Source organism: Heptranchias perlo, chromosome 42 (assembly GCF_035084215.1).
Source record: "Heptranchias perlo isolate sHepPer1 chromosome 42, sHepPer1.hap1, whole genome shotgun sequence".
Lineage (NCBI taxonomy): Eukaryota > Metazoa > Chordata > Chondrichthyes > Hexanchiformes > Hexanchidae > Heptranchias > Heptranchias perlo.
In genome coordinates, this window is record NC_090366.1 from 10,697,416 (window position 1) to 10,716,704 (window position 19,289).

Consider the following 19,289-nt stretch of genomic DNA (forward strand, 5'->3'; position numbering starts at 1 on the left):
TATGGCCCCTAGTTCTGGTTTCCCTCACAAGTGAAAACACCTTCCCTACGTCTACCCTATCAAATCCTTTCATAATCTTAAAGACCTCTATCAGGTCACCCCTCAGTCTTCTCTTATCTAGAGAAATGAGCCCCTGCCTGTTCAATCTTTCCTGATAGGTATAACCTCTCTGTTCTGGCATCATCTCAGCAAATCCTTTCAGCACCCTCTCCAGTGCCTCCATATCCCCCTTATAATATGGAGACCAGAACTGTTCACAGCACCCCAAGTGCGGTCCAATCGAGGTTCCCTACAAGTTCAACACAACCTCTCAGCTCTTCAAATCCATTACTCCAGAAATGAATCCCAATGCTCGTCCTGCTCTAACTGTGGACTTATTAACCTGCATCACCACCTTTAGTGATTCATTTACCCGTACCCCCAATCCCTCTGCTCCTCTACCCCATCTAGTCTCTTATTTTCCAAGGAGTATGTGGCCTCTCCACTCCTCCCACCAAAATGCACCACCCCACATCCACCTACATTGAAATTCACTGCCAATTGCACGCTCATTCTGCAAATTTATTAATGTCTGCCTGTATTTTGTCGCAATATATAAAAAATCAATAGAAAAAGGAATAGTGCCAGAGGACTGGTGAAAAGCAAATGTAATTCCTATCTTCAAAAAGGAAGGTAGAAGGAATCTAGGGAACTGTAGTGGTAAAAAAGATACTAAAATCTTTGCTAAAGGATCAGATACCAAAATCTCTAGAGACGGAGATAATAACAAAAAATAATCAGCTGATCCCAGCTACAGTGGCAGGATTTGAACTCATGACTCCAGATTACTAGTCCAGTAACATAACCACTATGCGACCGTACCCGTATTTTGATGAAAGTTTCTAATTATTACTTTGCTGGGCTTCTCAACAGATCCATTGTAAAAACAGAAAATGCTGGAGACGCTCAGCACGTCAGGCAGCATCTGTGGAGAAAGAAACAGAGTTAACGTTTCAGGTCGAAGACCATTCGTCAAAACTGAAAGATGTTAAATAAGTTTTTGAGCAAGTACAGAACCGGGGGAAGTGGGGGAGGGAGGGGAGGACAGAACAAAAGTGAAGGCCCGTGATAGGTTGGAGGGCACGAGTGATTAAGTGACAAAGGGGATGATGGTGCAAGGCAAGGAGGGTGATAATGGGACAGGTTAAGAAACAAAAGATTGATCAGGAGTAGCTGTAAATGGCAGCAGCAGAACCATTACCAGCACTAGCTGATCCAATAGTTGCATCGGTGTCTTTCTACACTAATATTGTGACTCTGATTTTTTAAAATCTAAATCTTTTGGTGAGGTAACTCTGACCCTGACTAATTTTTTTTCAAAAAATATACTTTATTCATAAAATTTGTAGCAAAACATACAATACAGTTGTCATATCACATTCCAAACATACACGATACAGATTATACAATTTGCAGGTTACATCAAGTACAGTTCAATGAACACATTGTATGTAATTACAGTTCATGACACTCTGGGGTGTCTCATTGCATTATACTCAATACAGATTATTGATTACAGATTCATTTCAGGTACATTACAGATTCATTACAGGTACATTACAGCAATTTGAATGTTACATTCTGCCCGGGGTTTTTTTTCCCTGATTGCAGCCCCTCGGCATACAATGGCGGGAAGGCTCTAAACGGTTGCCTTTCCCCACAGAGCCTTTGCGGCGGCCGCACCCGTCCTCAGTGCGTCCCTGAGCACGTAGTCCTGGATCTTGGAATGTGCCAGTCTTCAACACTCGGCCGAGGACAGCTCCGTGCACTGGAAGACCAGCAGGTTTCGGGCAGACCAAAAGGCGTCTTTCACCGAGTTAATGGTCTTCCAGCAGCAGTTGATGTCCGTCTCGGTGTGCGTCCCCGGGATCAGCCCGTAGAGCACAGAGTCCTGTGTTACGGAACTGCTCTGGACGAACCTGGACAGATACCACTGCATCTCTCTCCAGACCCTGACTAATAAACAAGTTTGCTTTAGTTAATACCTAATCTGGCTCATTCAACAGGAATTCCTGGCTGGTCGCTGTCTAACGGGAGCCAACACTGCTCTGTCAGGATGGAGAGACCCCGACTCGCTACCGTCGCAGTTTGCTTATTTCTATCTGCTGGTGAGGGTGACTTTCCAATGTCGTTATTGGGAATTAAACAGGAAGCGAGAAAAAGTTAAATACAACTTAAATTACTAACAGAGACCCCGATTGTGAAATCTGCACCGTCCAGTCTACATTTAGTTTTTATTTAGATAAATTGGTTCGATGTTAACACTTTTATTTTCCCCTGCAGTTGAATCTCGGGGTTTAATCATCTCGGTGGAGCAGAGTTGCATGAATGCGGCAATGGGAGACACTGCGCTCCTGTCCGTGAGGCCGTGTGGGAAGCTGAGGAATCACAAAGAGGTGGAAATCACAGAGTGGATCAGGACACAGCCATATGTACATAATGATTACACGGGACGGCTGAAGCTGGTGCTGCTGAACGTATCTCTCCTGCACCAGGCAGTGAGTGCATCAGACAGTGGAGGGTACACTGTTACCATGACCCCTTACACAGGCAATTCAGCAACAGTGAAGATCGATCTGTGTGTATTCTGTAAGTAGCAACAATATTTTGTTTGTCGAATGATTGGGAAGCAATGAACCATAAACTACAGGGAAAAAAAATAACAGTGTTAACATCTAAGAACATAAGAAATAGGAGCAGGAGTAGGCCAATCGGCCCCTCGAGCCTGCTCCGCCATTCAATAAGATCATGGTTGATCTGATCCTAACCTCAAATCTAAATTCATGTCCAATTTCCTGCCCGCTCCCCGTAACCCCTAATTCCCTTTACTTCTAGGAAACTGTCGATTTCTGTTTTAAATTTATTTAATGATGTAGCTTCCACAGCTTCCTGGGGCAGCAAATTCCACAGACCTACTACCCTCTGAGTGAAGAAGTTTCTCCTCATCTCAGTTTTGAAAGAGCAGCCCCTTATTCTAAGATTATGCCCCCTAGTTCTAGTTTCATCCATCCTTGGGAACATCCTTACCGCATCCACCCGATCAAGCCCCTTCACAATCTTATATGTTTCAATAAGATCGCCTCTCATTCTTCTGAACTCCAATGAGTAGAGTCCCAATCTACTCAACCTCTCTTCATATGTCCGCCCCCTCATCCCCGGGATTAACCGAGTGAACCTTCTTTGTACTGCCTCGAGAGCAAGTATGTCTTTTCTAATGTCTAATAATTAAGGCGAGCTGCAGCGCCTGTCGTTACCGTCCGTTCTGCTCTTTAGATAACCCACGGCCTTTTACCATAGCCGCTGTGATTGTGCAACACTCCATGTAGTTTTAAGCAGCTAAATAATTTAGGTTAATTAGATGCACATTGATGGATGATAATATGTGTTCTTTAACTGAATGGACAGCTCCCACTCTCTGCTTTTAATGATGGTTTCTATGTATTACTTTGCTGGGTTTGTCAACATCCAATAGTTGCATTGGCGTCTTTTTACATTAATATTGTGGACTGATTTTTTAAAATCTAAACTTTCGGCTCCTGTCAGTGAGGTAACTCTGACCGGGACTCATATCCACATTTGCTTTAGTTAATGTTTAATCTGGCTCATTGAACAGGAATTCCTGGCTGGTCGCCATCTATAAAGGGAGCGGACATGGATGGAGAGACTCTGACTCGCTGTTGTTGCTGTTTAGTTATTTCTGTCTGCTGGTGAAGGTGACTGTCTCATGTCGGTATTGATGATTAAACAGGAATCGAGGAAAAGTTAAATACATCTTATGAAGTTGCTGTCGTACCTTCACAGTAGTGGAAGGATTGGTGGGCTGATTAACAATCTGACAAGCCGCAGCATGAAGGTCTCTGAACGCCATATGAATGTAAAATGGCTAGTCCTATGTTAGAGAAACATAGAAAATAGGAGCAGGAGTAGGCCATTCGGCCCTTCGAGCCTGCTCCGCCATTCAATATGATCATGGCTGATCCTCGATCTCAATACCATATTCCCGCTCTCTCCCCATACCCCTTGATGACTTTTGTGTCTAGAAACCTATCCAGCTCCTTCTTAAATATATTCAGTGACTTGGCCTCCACAGCCTTCTGTGGTAGAGAATTCCACAGGTTCACCACCCTCGGAGTGAAGAAATTATTCCTCATCTCAGTCCTAAATGTCCTACCCCGTACCCTGAGACTGTGACCCCTCGTTCTGGACCCCCAAACCAGGGGAAACATCCTCCCTGCGTCCAGTCTGTCCAGCCCTGTCAGAATTTTATATGTTTCAATGAGATATGTTTCAATGTTGCATCCCAAACTGACTTCTCACCCCATCTATCCTCTCCATCACAAAGACTTCCTAATTTCACCTCCGTAACTTCGCCTGTCTTGGCTCTTAGCTAACAGTCTCTTATATGGGTCTTTATCAAATGCCTTCTGGAAGTCCATATAACTAACATCCATTGACATTCCCCAGGACCAGATGGTTTCCATCCCAGGGTTTTAAAGGAAGTAGGTGAGCACATTGCAGATGCCCTAACTATAATCTTTCAAAGTTCCTAGATTCAGGAACCATCCCTCTAGATTGGAAAATTGCACGTCACTCCACTTTTTAAGAAAGGAGAGAGAGGGAAACCAGGGAATTATAGATCAGTTAGCCTAACATCTGTTGTGGGGAAAATGCTGGAGTCTATAATTAAGGATAGGGTGACTGAACACCTCGAAAATTTTCAGTTAATCAGAGAGAGCCAGCATGGATTTGTAAAAGGTAGGTCGTGCCTGACAAACCTGATTGAATTTTTTGAAGAGGTGACTAATGTAGTGGACTGGGGAATGTCAATGGATGTTATTTATATGGACTTCCAAAAGGCACTTGATAAAGTCCCACATAAGAGACTGTTAGCTAAGATAGAAGCCCATGGAATCGAGGGAAAAGTACAGACATGGTTAGGAAGTTGGCTGAGCGAAGGGCGTCAGAGAGTTGATTTGTGGATCAGAGTTCTCTGCAGTACAGATGTAGTGTTGCTGTGGTTGGAGTTGAGGCAGTGTAGAGGGAGCTTTACTCTGCATGGAAACCGTGCTATACCTGAACAAGGAGCCCTTGATAGGACAGGATGGAAGGAGCTTTAACCTTCATCTAACTGCTATACCTGACCCAGGAATATCTGATAGTCGAGTGCAGAAAGGTATTCACTCTGCTTCTAACCCTTGCTCTATCTGACCTGGGAGTACTCGATAAAAGGTCCTTTATTCTACTCATGCCTAGTGCTATAACTGAAGTGCTTGATGCTGAGACTGGGTGATGTAATTGATGAGGTGACCTCATCAATTACATCATCTCTTTCCAGTGCTATATTAGTTTATTTGATCAATACTGCCACCCCTCCCCCTCTTTCCCTTCCCTATCTTTCCTGAATACCATGTAGCCAGGAATATTAAGTACCCAATCCTCCCCTTCTTTGAGCCAGGCCTCTGTTATTCCCACTATAATCACAGTCCCACATGGCGACTTGTGCCTGCAGCTCGCCAACCTTATTCACCTCGCTGCAGTCGCAGGTTGGGCACCCCTCGTCTAGAAAACATCCCATTGTCTCATGAATGGGCTGTGGGCGTGGCCGGTGGGATGGGTGGAATCTATTTATTTGTCTCTTGTGGCGGAACTCCTTCTGTTCCCTAAATTCCAAATGATAGAAAGAAATTTCCGCTTGGGGTGAGACTGCGCCAAGACAGAAGGGCAGAGGAACTTTGTGTGGAGGTTGAATCACACTGGATGCGGAGTTGCTTAGTGGAGAGGATGGATGAGAGGACTGGGCAACATGAAGGCAGTGGAGCAGTCTTGGTTGGAGACAATAAGGAGATAGAAACACAGCCGAGGAGGGTGCTAGAGATACTCAAAGAAGGAAGAAGTGCCGAGGATTAAGGGCACAGATAAGATAAAACCTTGCTTTCGCACTGCTTCCATGGTGAGTGGGTATGGCCGTCAAGTCAGCCCCAGCGAGGGGAAAGTGCGGTCACCTCATGACCCAGCTGCAGACCGGCCTGGAATGTTAATGCACCCATCCAGGACAAAATTGTAAACGGAGAGCGCATTGTTCGCAAGGGAACGGATATTCTGCAGTTCAATATGGAGACACTCTGGAAGAATCGGGGGGAGGGAAAGTGGGACAGGGAACAGGTTGGAGAGATTTACCGCTGGACAGTGAAGTGGGGTCAATTAAGATGAGAGAGTTTGCGTTGATGCCCTGATAGGAGCCCCTGGTGATTAGCGCCATGTGCGAATTGAGGGATGCCCAAACCGCAGTCTGAAGTATAATGTTGGACAAAACGAATTCCTGTGTGTGGGAGGGAAAAAAACACTTTCTTAGGAATATCTGTAATCTCGTCTTCAATATTTGACAGTCTAAATCAAAGAACGCACAGGAAATCGATTTACGCGCGCGTTTAATGCGTATGTCTGTTTTGTAGGTTCCATTCAGTCAGATACTGGAACATGCACGGCCGTTGCGTCAACTTTGGGGGTTATCGCGGGTTTGGCTCTAATCACTGTAGGACTTCTGGTCTTTAAAACGCGGAGAATGGCGCTGAAAGAAAGATCCGGTAGGTGAAAGTTGCAATAAAAGCTGTGCATTCTCCGCGAGCACCGAACAGTTAATATTGATTGTGTCACCGATATCGATGTCGCGAAATGATGATCAGTTTCCAATCTAAAGAGTATTCGGGACCTGACTAATAAAGGGAGGGGGGCGGGGGGGAGGCAGCATTTCCTGAGTCCCTGTGCTGGCGGGAGGTTTATCCCCAAAATCACGGTTGCAATGATGGTGATTTTCCATCCATACGCAGTGCGCTACAAGGAACTCCCCACCGGTTGTGTGAGAGATCAGAAAATTCGACCATGGACTTGATAAATACAATTGCCACAGGCAAGTCCAGATATTGTTCTCTATGTTCCTACTGCAGAGTGTTTTAGCGTGATGACACGCCAATTCTTCGTCTGCTATTTGAATGGGTCGGTTATCATAACAGAGAGAGGAATAACGAACCAACTTGCAGCACTTTCATATCCCACTGTCACAAATTCCAGGCTGCACAAAGTACAGGAATTGTTATTCCCAAACTCTCAGGAAATTCCAACAAAGTTCAACTGTAGCCAGCAGAACTGTGTCACTTTCTGCACTGAGTCGGATTTTTTTTTATTATTCGTTCATGGGATGTGGGCGTCGCTGGCGAGGCTGACATTTATTGCCCATCCCTAATTGCCCTTGAGAAGGTGGTGGTGAGCCGCCGCCTTGAACCGCTGCAGTCCGTGTGGTGAAGGTTCTCCCACAGCGCTGTTAGGAAGGGAGTTCCAGGATTTTGACCCAGTGATGATGAAGGAACGGCGATATATTTCCAAGTCGGGATGGTGTGTGACTTGGAGGGGAACGTGCAGGTGGTGTTGTTCCCATGTACCTGCTGCCCTTGTCCTTCTAGGTGGTAGAGGTCGCGGGTTTGGGAGGTGCTGTCGAAGAAGCCTTGGCGAGTTGTTGCAGTGCATCCTGTGGATGGTACACACTGCAGCCACAGTGGTGAAGGGAGTGAATATACAATGCTGATTTATTTAATAGCTCCTTGAAAGTGGAGTCACACGTGGATAGGGTGGTGAAGAAGGCATTCAGCATGCTTGGTTTCATTGGTCAGAACATTGAATGCAGGAGTTGGGATGTCTTGTTGAAGTTGTACAGGGCATTGGTGAGGCCACACTTGGAGTACTGTGTACAGTTCTGGTCACCCTATTATAGAAAGGATATTATTAAACTAGAAAGAGTGCAGAAAAGATTTACTAGGATGCTACCGGGACTTGATGGTTTGACTTACAGGGAGAGGTTAGACAGACTGGGACTTTATTCCCTGGAGAGTAGGAGGTTAAGGGGTGATCTTATAGAAGTCTATAAAATAATGAGGGGCATAGATAAGGTCGATAGTCAAAATCTTTTCCCAAAGGTAGGGGAGTCTATAACGAGGGGGCACAGATTTAAGGTGAGAGGGGAGAGATACAAAAGGATCCAGAGGGGCAATTTTTTCACTCAAAGGGTGGTGAGTGTCTGGAACGAGCTGCCAGAGGCAGTAGTAGAGGCGGGTACAATTTTGTCTTTTAAAAAGCATTTGGACAGTTACATGGGGAAGATGGGTATCGAGGGATATGGGCCAAGTGCAGGCAATTGGGACTAGCTTAGTGGTATAAACTGGGCGACATGGACATGTTGGGCCGAAGGGCCTGTTTCCATGTTGTAACTTCTATGATTCTATGATTCTATGATTGCCCGTCGCATTGGCCACGCACATGTAACATGCGAGATGGTGGCGGGGATGGATGACTGATTTCCGAAACTCGTTCCAACAATGAACAGAGTCCGCAACTACATTGCAACCGTTGACCGGGCAACGTTGAATGCTGAGATCAAAATTTACAATCGTAAATGTGAACAACGGCGAGTAACATTTGTGTGTAGGAAATGCATATCCTTAGAAAGAGTTTGAATAATGCATGGATTAAGGAATTTCGTCACATTTTTGTTTAAATCTGTTAGGCAAAACGACACACAGAAGAGAATCGTCTTGCAGTTAATTATACCCGAGCCACCAGGACAGCCATGTATTACCGTTAAATGTTCACCAACGTGAACTGGTAATGCAGGAACATAGGAACAGGAGTAGGCCATTCAGCCCCTCGTGCCTGCTCCGCCATTTGATAAGATCATGGCTGATCTGTGATCTAACTCCATATACCTGCTTTTGGCCCATATCCCTTTGAACGTAACTGGAGATTTTCTAAACTCATATCTATAATCACAAACACACACTTAATTTGTAGCTTTCACTGTGGACCAAACATATCTGAAGTAAGTGTCCTGAGCAATAATGTTGGTGTTTGATGTGATTTTCAGAAAGCTATACTGTTGCGACTGTAACCGGTACACTGGGCACACTGCCAATATACGAAAGCTGCATGCCATCAGTAAATGAAAAGGTAAGTGTTGGGGTTAATCATATTGTTATTTTTATATCCGTTAAACAAGGAGTATTGTCCATAGGGTGTAGTTATCGCAGTTGAGAACTGGTAGGAGGGTCTGAAGCTAACGGATACAGAATAAAATCCGCAAAAGAACCAGGGGGCAGATTAGATTTATTTACGCAGAGTTGTTATGATTTGAAATGCGCTGCCTGAAAGGGTGGAGAAAGCAGATTGAACGATAACTTTCAAAAGGGAATTGGATAAATACTTGAAAAGGAAAGATTTGCAGGGATATGGGGAGAGAGCAGGGGGAATGGGACTCATTAGCTCTTTCAAAGAGCTGGGATTGGCTCCTTCTGTGCCGTAAGAGTCTTTCAACTGAGTAATGTGGCAGTGATGTCCGGTCCACAGACATTATTTTACCTGCATGTTCCTTTAATAGAGAACTATTATCAGAAGCGGCAGAGGTATACATTGGGATTTGCACGTCCTTGCTGTGAATCAAAGGGAAAATTAGTCTTTTTCGAACTGTGCGGCTCTGCCACATTATCTCACTCTGGATGGTTCTTTACAAAAATTTCACCAACAGCGATACGCCCAAAACATATGTATGGGGAGGAGGTAGGGGTCGGGTGTGAGAGGAGGCGACGCGACACATTCTTAACGTGTGAACCATGGAAAAAGAGCAGAGCAATAGGCGGGCGAGGTTAAATTTAATGGAAACAAAATAACTCCGCTGTGACAAAGTGACAGGGGGGGAGGAGGGGGGAGAAGAGAGAAGTTGGGGCCACAATTGTTTGACACGCCGTCCGCAGGACCGAGTTGGAATTCATCCCAGACTGAAGGGATTGATCTATAACATTCCTGCTAGCCACACAGTGTCCTTATTTGAAATAAGTGGGTCGATTTGCAACTAGCTTATCAGACGTAAAATTGGCGTTGCGGGTCGAAATCACTGGAAAGGAAATTCGGGCGGTATCTATAATAGGCAGCCGATCTGCACCGCCAGTTGTAGGCTCAGCGCCAATAATGTCTGAAATAACTCTATTGTGAAATCTACTAAGAAAGCCTGCATTGTTCTCACGCTGTGCATTCCGGAGGGGCTAAAGCGTTTAAACTCGTTTGGTCGTTCGGCATTTAATGTCTCCCTTCACAGTTCACTCGTACGCTATATTAAAGCGGCTGTTGACCCGCATAGTATGATAATCAGCCTTCCAATAGAGAAAATTAAACTCTGGAGAAACTTGAACCTGGGGCTATGGTTGTCCAAACATTACGGAGCTGTGATCCACTGCAGCGCCATCACGACTTGTTGAAATCCATAGCTGCAGTGTCCATCATAAATTTTCCTCATCCTTCCAGCGCCTAAGGTCCACCCCGTCCGATTTCCTTGCATCTGCCGACTGCAGAAGATGCAATGGTGAACAGGCACACCATCAGGAAACTCCCCTAATGGGGGCTGATTCGGTGGGGTGTCGCTTCCGTGGTACAGCAGCGCTCAAATGGGATTTACCCCAGTTTTACCCTCATTCACTTAAATTGATTGGACATCACAAGCTGGGGAATTTCGATTTCCTGGCCGGCGCTCCCTATGAGTGCCGCTCCACGCCTGGAGCACCCTTTCCTTCTAGCTTTGATAATGCTCTGGATATATTAGCTGGAGAAACAAAGTTCCCGAGAGATGTAAATGAGAATATTACACCTCTTACCATTATAATATTTGTGTATTTTTTTACAGCAAGAATGTAAAAATCAAGGTCAACCAGATTCAAACTACATGGTAAGTTTCACCCCCGTCTTTCATTCATTTCAGACACTTTTTTAATTGTTGAAACCAACATGAATAGATGTTTTTGTCTCTTTTCAAAGGCTCTGCAATTCAGAAACGAGTCTGTTTATCATGAGCTTAAAAGGTACATTCATTTTCATGGTTCCCGATTAAATCGGATGTGCATTTGTGAAATGTTAAGGGTAGATTTTCAACTTTCTGTCTAGGCCTAAAATTTGAGTTGAATTCAATGGAAATGACAATCTGGCGGTTGCTCTAAAAGTTGGCCGCTCGGCAATGCCACTCGGCGAGTTGAAAAGCTGGCCCATGCTGTCCAATTTCGCTGGAATCGTCTATTAAAGCTGCAACGTTTCAGTTGAAAGCAATGGCAATGAAATTCGGGCAGTTTCTATAGAAGGCCACCCTTGTTTTATGCCTGGATGACAAGTTCAAACTTTGTCCAAGCGGCTTGTAAGTTGTTTCTGTTTTTTTTTAAAAGTCCATTTCACAATGGCAGGTACCGCTGTGATCTGCAATCTCTTCCTGCTCTGCAGCCCATCTCCAATTCTCCACTCCTCTGACCCAGACTCTTGGGCAGCCTAGTCCCTTCGTGCTGTGGCTCAGTTGGTAGCACTCTTGTCTCAGGAGTCCAGAAGATTATAGGTTCAAGTCCCACTCCAGAAACATCAGCACATAATGCACACTGACACTACAGTACAGTACTGAGGGAGTGCTGCACTGTTGGAGGTGCTGCCTTTCAGGTATGACATTAAACCAAGGCAACATCTATTCTCTCAGGTGGATATAAAAGATCCCATGGCACATAAGAGCTAGGGGAGTTCTCCCTGGTATCCTGGCCAATATTTACCCCTAAACCAATATCACTAAAACAGATTATCTGGTCACTATCATATTGCTGTTTGTGGGATCTTGCTGTGCGCAAATTGGCTGTGGTGTTTCCTACATTACAACAGTGACTACACTTCAAAAAGTACTTCATTGGCTGTAAAGGGTTTTGGACGCCCAAAGGTCGCGGAAGGCACTATAGAAACGCAAGTTCTATCTTTTTCAGCCACCTGAGACCAACTGTTTGCAATTCTTTCCATAGAGACTCTTCACCCCCACCTTTCCCAGCTATTTTAAGGGCCCGGTGAAAAGTAATCTCTTCGACGCAGCTTTTAATTTGAAATTTGGTCTTGAGGGGTAGCGCAAAGTAGGCAAAATGACGACAGGGAATCGGCATCGAATTTCACACCGCCAGATTTTCGTTTCCATTCAAGGCAAAGAAAATTGGTCAGTGTGTAAATCAGGTTAACCTATCGCCACTATTCTGCTGCCGTCCAAAACCAGTTCTACCACCGTTGTTTATATTGCCTGCCAGCTGAACTCTGACGGAAGACACCGCTCCATACCCCTGCTCACACACATGTGCAAACGCATGTTCTGGGCGGGTAGATTTTAAAAGAGATGAAAACGCGGGCCAGAGGCGGACCTTTCTCACAATTTTTTTTATTCGTTCATGGGATGTGGGCGTCGCTGGCGAAGCCGACATTTTTTGCCCATCCCTAATTGCCCTTGAGAAGGTGGTGGTGAGCCGCCTTCTTGAACCGCTGCAGTCCGTGTGGTGAAGGTTCTCCCACAGTGCTGTTAGGAAGGGAGTTCCAGGATTTTGACCCAGCGATGATGAAGGAACGGTTCTGCTCCAGTTTATAAGATCCGGCCAACCCGAACTCAGCCGGATATTGCGCAGCCCCAGCGGTATCAGGCAACCTGTCACATAACACTGTCCCCTCAGCTAATTTGGGATCGGGTTCAGGGATTAACTGTCTCTACAGGGCTGAGGATTAAGAGCGCACATTGGCGTTAGTGTCAAGTTAAGAAATTACGCTGAAGGTGTTTCTACAATCGCATTTACAACTGAACTGCAATGATTATTTAGTAATAATGAAAATGTACTTACTTTTTATTTACTCCTAATATGTAATTACTGTTTTTTTAGGGTTTAAATAAGTTGCTAGAAGTTCAAACGCTTCGTATTTGGTTGGTCGCTTTGATTAAACTCACCAGAACATGTCTTTTCGTTGAAGGACGTGTGTCCTCTTGAAGATTTTATGTAATACATTTAAGCTATGAGTTTTTAGCTGCACTGGTGATATGGTATATTAAACTAATGCAAATATTATATTAAAATATATAGACACTGATTTGACTCATTGTGCTTTCAATTCTGGGTCCCAATCCAATCAATGCTAATCAGATAGAAGCCCATTTCGCTAAGATTCCCAGACGGAATGTGCGGTCTCAACGCTGTTCGAAGTGGCCGCCTGTTATACACCCCGTCAGATATTCATTGAAGTCACTGGAACTGAGTGTCGGGCGGACCGGTACAACAGGCGGCCAATATGCTAACGCCCCAAATTGGTCATTTCAGTCAGAAAAAAAGCACCTGCGTGATTGGAGAACGGAAACAGACAGGGTCAGTTGGAGTGTGCCATGGAAAATTGGGTTACAGCACATTCTTGAGGGCAGTGCCGAGAACGATTCATTCGGCATTTGACACTGAGAGGGGTAAAGTACCTGACAGAATCACGAGGTTTCCAGTACCGGCATCCTTTATTTAATGAGAACAGAATATTATATGTTTTTCCTTGTGCTTGCGGCTTACAGTGTCAATGGTATTTGAAGGGCAACCAAAAAAGGAAATTTGTTTTACCCACAGACTGTAGAACTTGTTTTGGATCAATCGTTAACAGATTATGCTCGATTTTGCGATAAGGATTTTTCCCTCGCCAAGCTGCTAAGCCAGGGGCTGAAGTGGAAAATTTACTACCGAGTGCATTATAGTAAAATAACTTATACCTTTAAACTACTCTAACTGAAGCAAGGGACATCTGACAATGTAACATTATCTCAGCACTGCACTGCCATATCAGTCTAGATTATGTGTTCAAAACCTAGACTGGGGCTTAAACCCACAAATTTCTGATTTGGAGGTGACAGAGCAACTATTTGAACCGAACTGATGCAAAATCTAAGAGTATTTTTAATCATTTCTCCCCTAAATGTCCAACAAAATAGAACTTCACAAACGTATTTGCATATGGCGACCTGGGGAATTCTTACTGCGTGGTTTTCAGTCTAAAGTATGTCGCTCCTGCAGGAATTATAACTGATTGGAGCCTCATCCTGTTTCGCCTCAATGTGTTTCCCAATTATTGGCAATAGGAGACTTGGACCTAAGGGGGTGTCGGTTGCTAAGGCATTAAAAGCACCACCAGCATCATAAAATGTAATCATTTGGGTGAACAAAAAATTTAAATTATATTGCCATATTTGCTCATTGTAAGCACACTATATGGGCCAATGACATTCGTTGTTAAAGCCACTTTAATAGAGTTTAGTGCACTTGGGGCAACAAGGAATTTTTGCATTGCTTCCTGAAATAAAGTAATAACGTCTACAAGTGTTAAACTTCCTTATCCATCCACATATCTTGTATTTGAGACTAACATCGCTGGAAGATCCCTTCTTGTTGGAACAATATTAATTATGATGCAGTCACATGCTTGCAATTCTATTGGTCTTTAATCGGATATTCTACCTGGTAACTACTAGATGGTTGCGCTTCTCATTGAAACAAAAAATGGGGGCGGATTTGTTCTAGTCGCCATATTTGGCGATATGGTAAATGCGTTCCTGGATGGTTTATCTGGTACCGTATTTCTGGCGAAACAGCGAAGACATTGGAAATAAACGCCTTTCCCATTTCACTGGATGTAGAAACAAAATATAATCTTCATGGATACATTTCAGATGCCACTACAAATAGGGACCAGAGCATTTCCCCTACTTATAAGCAATGAAATCGTGCAGGTGACAATTATTCCGACAACCATTAAAACAAATCACCTTTTTTGGATGTTTTCTGGAAAATGCTCTCGTGTGCCTGTGGAATGTTCATTGTGACAACAGCAGATGAAGAAAGTGACACATCGTGGGTAAGCGAGCAGAAGTTAATAATTACGCCGTTGCCATTGGATAATTGTATAATATTAACAATGGTATCTTGTTCTTATAACATGTCAAGTTCTAGATATCATAGAGGTATCATGTGAACGTAATATTCTGTAGTTGAAATTCGTCGTGGAATTTAGCGCATTAAAGGCGGAACCACCGTGGCCGCCTGTTTCACGCCCCGTCAGATATTCAGCTCCATTGAAGTCAATGAAACGGCACATCTGGGCATGAGCTATACAGGCGGCCGATGTGATACCGCTAAGGCCCAACACTAATTTATACCCCAACTTAAGTTCTTGAGATGTAAAACATTATACCACAACCAAGGGATTGGCAAGATCAGATGGAGACCATAAAACATGGGAAGGGATAAGAGTAGCAACTTCTAACACATTGCCTCCTTTCACTTCCCAGCAGATGATAAAGTGAATCATAGATTCATAGAATCATAGAAATTTACGGCTCAGAGGCCATTCAGCCCATCTTGTCTGTGCTGGCTGGAAAAGAGCCATCCAGCCTAATCCCACTTTCCAGCTCTTGGTCCCTAGCCTTGTAGGTTGCCGCACTTCAAGTGCATATCCAAGTACTTTTTAAATGATTTGACGGTTTCTGCCTCTACCACCCTTTCAGGCAGTGAGTTCCAGTCCCCCACCACCGTCTGGGTGAAAAAAATTCTCCTCAACTCCCCTCTGATCTTTTTACCAATTACTTTAAATCTATGCCCCCCTCTCTGCGAAGGGAAATAGGTCCTTCTTATCCCACCCTATCTAGGCCCCTCATAATTTTATACAGCTTAATTAAATCTCCCCTCAGCTTCCTCTGTTCCAAAGAAAACAACCACAGCCTATCTGATCTTCCCACATAACTAAAATTCTCCAGTCCTGGCAACATCCTCGAGGGGCTGAATGGCCTACTCCTGTTCCTATGCTCCTAACTGTGTGCGCATTGTGTGATCCAGGCTACATGTGCTCATGGGACTGAAATACAGATCCTCAACATGCTAGTACTCATAGTTTTGGTCCTTCAAGAATCTCATGGGTGCACATGGAGAATTTATGTAACAAGTTGCCTCCTGTATAGCAAGACAAAAACCTGCTGATTTCCAGCGACAAGCCTGTATTCGGAATGCGCACATATATGAGAGCAGGCTGACTGGAACTCGGTTTAACGTCTCATCTGAAAGATGGTACCTCCGGGAGTGCAGCACTCCCTCGGTACTGCATTGGGGTGTCATACGAGATTATGTGCTCAAGTCCCTGAAGCTTGAAACCCAGGACCTTGTGACTCAGAGGCGGAAGTGCTACTGCCGAGCCAAGTTTGACCACAAGATAGCACAATTAACCTGCGCATTTGGAATGGTAACAGTCCTTTAAGGTGAAACGTGTCCAAAAGAGCTGGGGAGGGGGGGTCTCTTCTGTTATGATGTCATCACGACAACCCGCGTAATGACGTCAGTCGTCATAAATACCACCACCCAGACGCAAGAGAGCGGTGTCTCATTGCTTATTCATTAACAGTGGGTGAAATTTTAAGAAGGGATTCCACAGGTAAAGATGCCTCCTTAATGTTCATTTTCTTTATTTTCAAATAATAATCTGTGTCAGAAACGACATGAAAATATGCTGCCAACTGGACACCATACACACACACACACACACAGTTAGGAGCATAGGAACTGGAGGAGGCCATTCAGCCCCTCGAGCCTGTTCCGCCAGTCAATGAGATCATGGCTGATCTGTACCCTGATTCCATTTACCGGCATTTGCGACATATCCCCTCACACCCTTGGCTAGCAAAATTCTATCGATCTCAGATTTAAAATTATGAATTGAGCTCGCATCTATTGCTTCTTGTGGGAGAGAGTTCCACACTTCTGCTACCCTTTGTGTGAAGAAGCGTTTCATAACTTCTGTCCTGAATGGCCTGGCTCTGATTTTAAGGTTACGTTCCCTTGTCCGAGACGCCCCCACCAGCGGAAAACGGTTCTATCTACCCTATCAATTCCTTTCAAAATCCTAAACACCTCAATCAAATCACCCCCTAAACTTCTATATTCCAGGGACTACAAGCCTAGTTTATGTAATCTCTCCTCATAGTTTATTCCTTGTTGTCCCAAGTGTACTGAGATTAGGAATTTACTTAAATTTGTATCGGTTTTGTAACCTCTCAGCGCTTTACAAGAGAATTATGGAACCCCTGTTGCTGCCTCAGCTTTTTCAACCCTGTCAGATCCTTCCTCTCCCTGTCTTTTGTCCGTTTGGTTTTCTGAGGTGCGGCAGAAACTGCGTATGATTCCTTGTCATGTTCTCTCATCCTCACCCACATGCGGCAGCTGGGCTCAGAGTCAGAGGTTTGTAGGTTCATGCCTCTTTCGAGCGCACTGAGGGAGCGTTGCATTGCCGGGGCTGCTCAGAGAGATTCCCAGCCATCGCCATCTGTAGCATGGAATGAATATTTGGCTTTTTGATAGCGTTCCCACCACTGCGTCAGAAGGTGGAGGGTTCCAAACCTGCTCTAGACAGTCTCAACGATTGGAAACTTTAGCTCTGGCTCTGAATTCTGGGTTGATATCCACTGTGGATATTCACAGTGGGTGTGGGTGGCTTCCCCCCTCATCGTGTGCGTTGTGGGAACCCATAAAACCCTCCCACTGTATAGGACTAACCACCTTATCGGCTGCCATGACAATGGTCACGGCTGTTCATATTGCGGCCTGTCAGCCGGCTAATACTTCCACTGAGTTGTACTATTCCCCAAGAGAAGTGGGTGAAGATATGAAAGCAGCAGCAACCATCAAAATCAGCTTACCCAATTACTCATCTTAATTTGTTGCCCCAAAATATAAGTTCTGTCGGTTTTCGTAGTAAATACCAGACAAAATGAATTGATTGGGTGCGGGGTTTTCGGACGAAGGTTGTACGTAATTGCACGTCAGTAGGTTCATTGGTTCTGCCTCGCTATTTCTCGTGAGCCCTTCCTCCTTAATAAATGTCTCTTCATTTCTTACCATCTTCGACCCACTCCTCTCATTTTCGTGCACCCAGTGACTCTGCCTTGGTCTCTCCTCCCTTCCTGTCAACTTTGTCATGACCCCTCTTCCTCCCACAGCTGTGCGTGGATTAAGTTCTTATTAACTCTCACCCTGAGCCCTGGTTAGATTCTCCTGCATCTCATCACCCCCGTCATCAAAACTTTGAAATCTACTTTTGCCCCCCAGCTATCTTGCGTCGTTTGTTCTGTGTATCCCCTGTCTCTCTTCACGTCGCCCCTCCCCAGAAGTCGTGAGGTGTTGCATCTTTCAATCTGTCTCTTTATCGGATTCTGACTGATGTTCTATTACTGAGGAAAGTCGCCGGATTGCTTACAATACAATACAAGAGTAATTCGTCTTGGGCGGTAGCGCATCTGGCACCTCATATTCGCCTCTTGATATTCAGTTCTATTGAAGTCAATGGAGTTGAATATCGAGCGGGGTGTGTAACAGGCGGGCAGTACACGTTTACAGCACAGAAAGAGGCCATTCGGTTCATCCTATCTGGATTGCTAGTGCAACCCAAAACTAATCCAACAGCCCCCATTCTCTTCTTAGTCCTGCATCTTCATTTGCTTCCAACAATTATCCAATGTCCCTTTGAAAGATGAACTGCTGTCTCCCTCAATACTTCCTCTGGAAAAGAATTCCACGCTCCAACAAGTCTTAGAAAATATCAGCAGGGATGCGGAAAGCGAGGGAGAGGGTATTGTTGACGGTTCCTCAAAATACACCACTCAGAACCGTCAACAATACCCTCTCCCTCGCTTTCCGCATCCCTGCTGATATTTTCTATGGTCTATGGTCTCGGACCTCTCCCTCCGCCCTCTTATATTGAACGACCCGACCTGCACCCCCTTCTCGTTACAGACATACCTGCTCTTTCGGTCCTCTCTAACACCTTCCAATTCAATGCAGAATGCAGAAATCTATGAACATAGAATGTTACAAAAAATGGTACAATTTTAGGGAGAGAAAAAAATACACCTGTCAATAACCAGCATTTCAAAAGAGGAACATCCCGATTGTATTACTTTCTCACTATCAAATGTTCGTATTCCTTTCTAAAACTTATTCCAAGTAGTGCACATTGGGGCAGAAATTCGACTTGGGCCTTAGCTCAAAACGGGCGGTATCTCATCGGCCGCCTGTTACACACCCCGCTCGATATTCAACTCCATTGACTTCAATAGAACTGAATATCAAGAGGCGACTATGAGGCCGCCGATGCGCTACTGCCCAAGATGAATTATTCTTGTGTTGTAAATGCGATTTAATTTAGCTATCTCCTATATCTGAAATGTAAGCTCTCAATTTAACAATCTAATACTTTTTCTGGCAGCTAGCACAATAAACTGGAAGTTTTACTTATGTACATTTGTTTCACTCAACTTTAGATATTTATAAATCCTGACTGATATTCCATGAAAACAAATTATTGATCTTCGTCACTAG

General features: G+C 44.5%; 1 protein-coding gene across 2 annotated transcripts; it reads left to right on the top strand.

Annotated features, from left to right (window-relative positions):
* Positions 1-2,021: 2,021 nt before the first annotated feature.
* Positions 2,022-12,990, top strand: LOC137306186 (uncharacterized). 2 transcript variants are annotated; one of them, XM_067975273.1, is made up of 7 exons: positions 2,022-2,201; positions 2,323-2,628; positions 6,492-6,623; positions 8,951-9,033; positions 10,757-10,798; positions 10,888-10,931; positions 12,786-12,990. In XM_067975273.1, the coding sequence occupies exons 1-7, from the start codon at positions 2,096-2,098 to the stop codon at positions 12,790-12,792; spliced, it is 720 nt and encodes a 239-aa protein (XP_067831374.1). In that variant the 5' UTR covers positions 2,022-2,095; the 3' UTR covers positions 12,793-12,990. The 2 variants fall into 2 exon arrangements, with proteins under 2 accessions (XP_067831374.1, XP_067831375.1); XM_067975274.1 differs by having other exon boundaries at positions 2,031-2,147.
* The last annotated feature ends 6,299 nt before the right edge of the window (positions 12,991-19,289 follow it).

Coding starts and splice junctions, on each gene's coding strand:
- LOC137306186 (XM_067975273.1), top strand. CDS start 2,096: ATGGAGAGACCCCGACTCGCTACCGTCGCAGTTTGCTTATTTCTATCT. Junction 9,034..10,756: donor TGCCATCAGTAAATGAAAAG/GTAAGTGTTGGG, acceptor ATTTTTTTACAG/CAAGAATGTAAAAATCAAGG. Junction 10,799..10,887: donor AACCAGATTCAAACTACATG/GTAAGTTTCACC, acceptor CTCTTTTCAAAG/GCTCTGCAATTCAGAAACGA.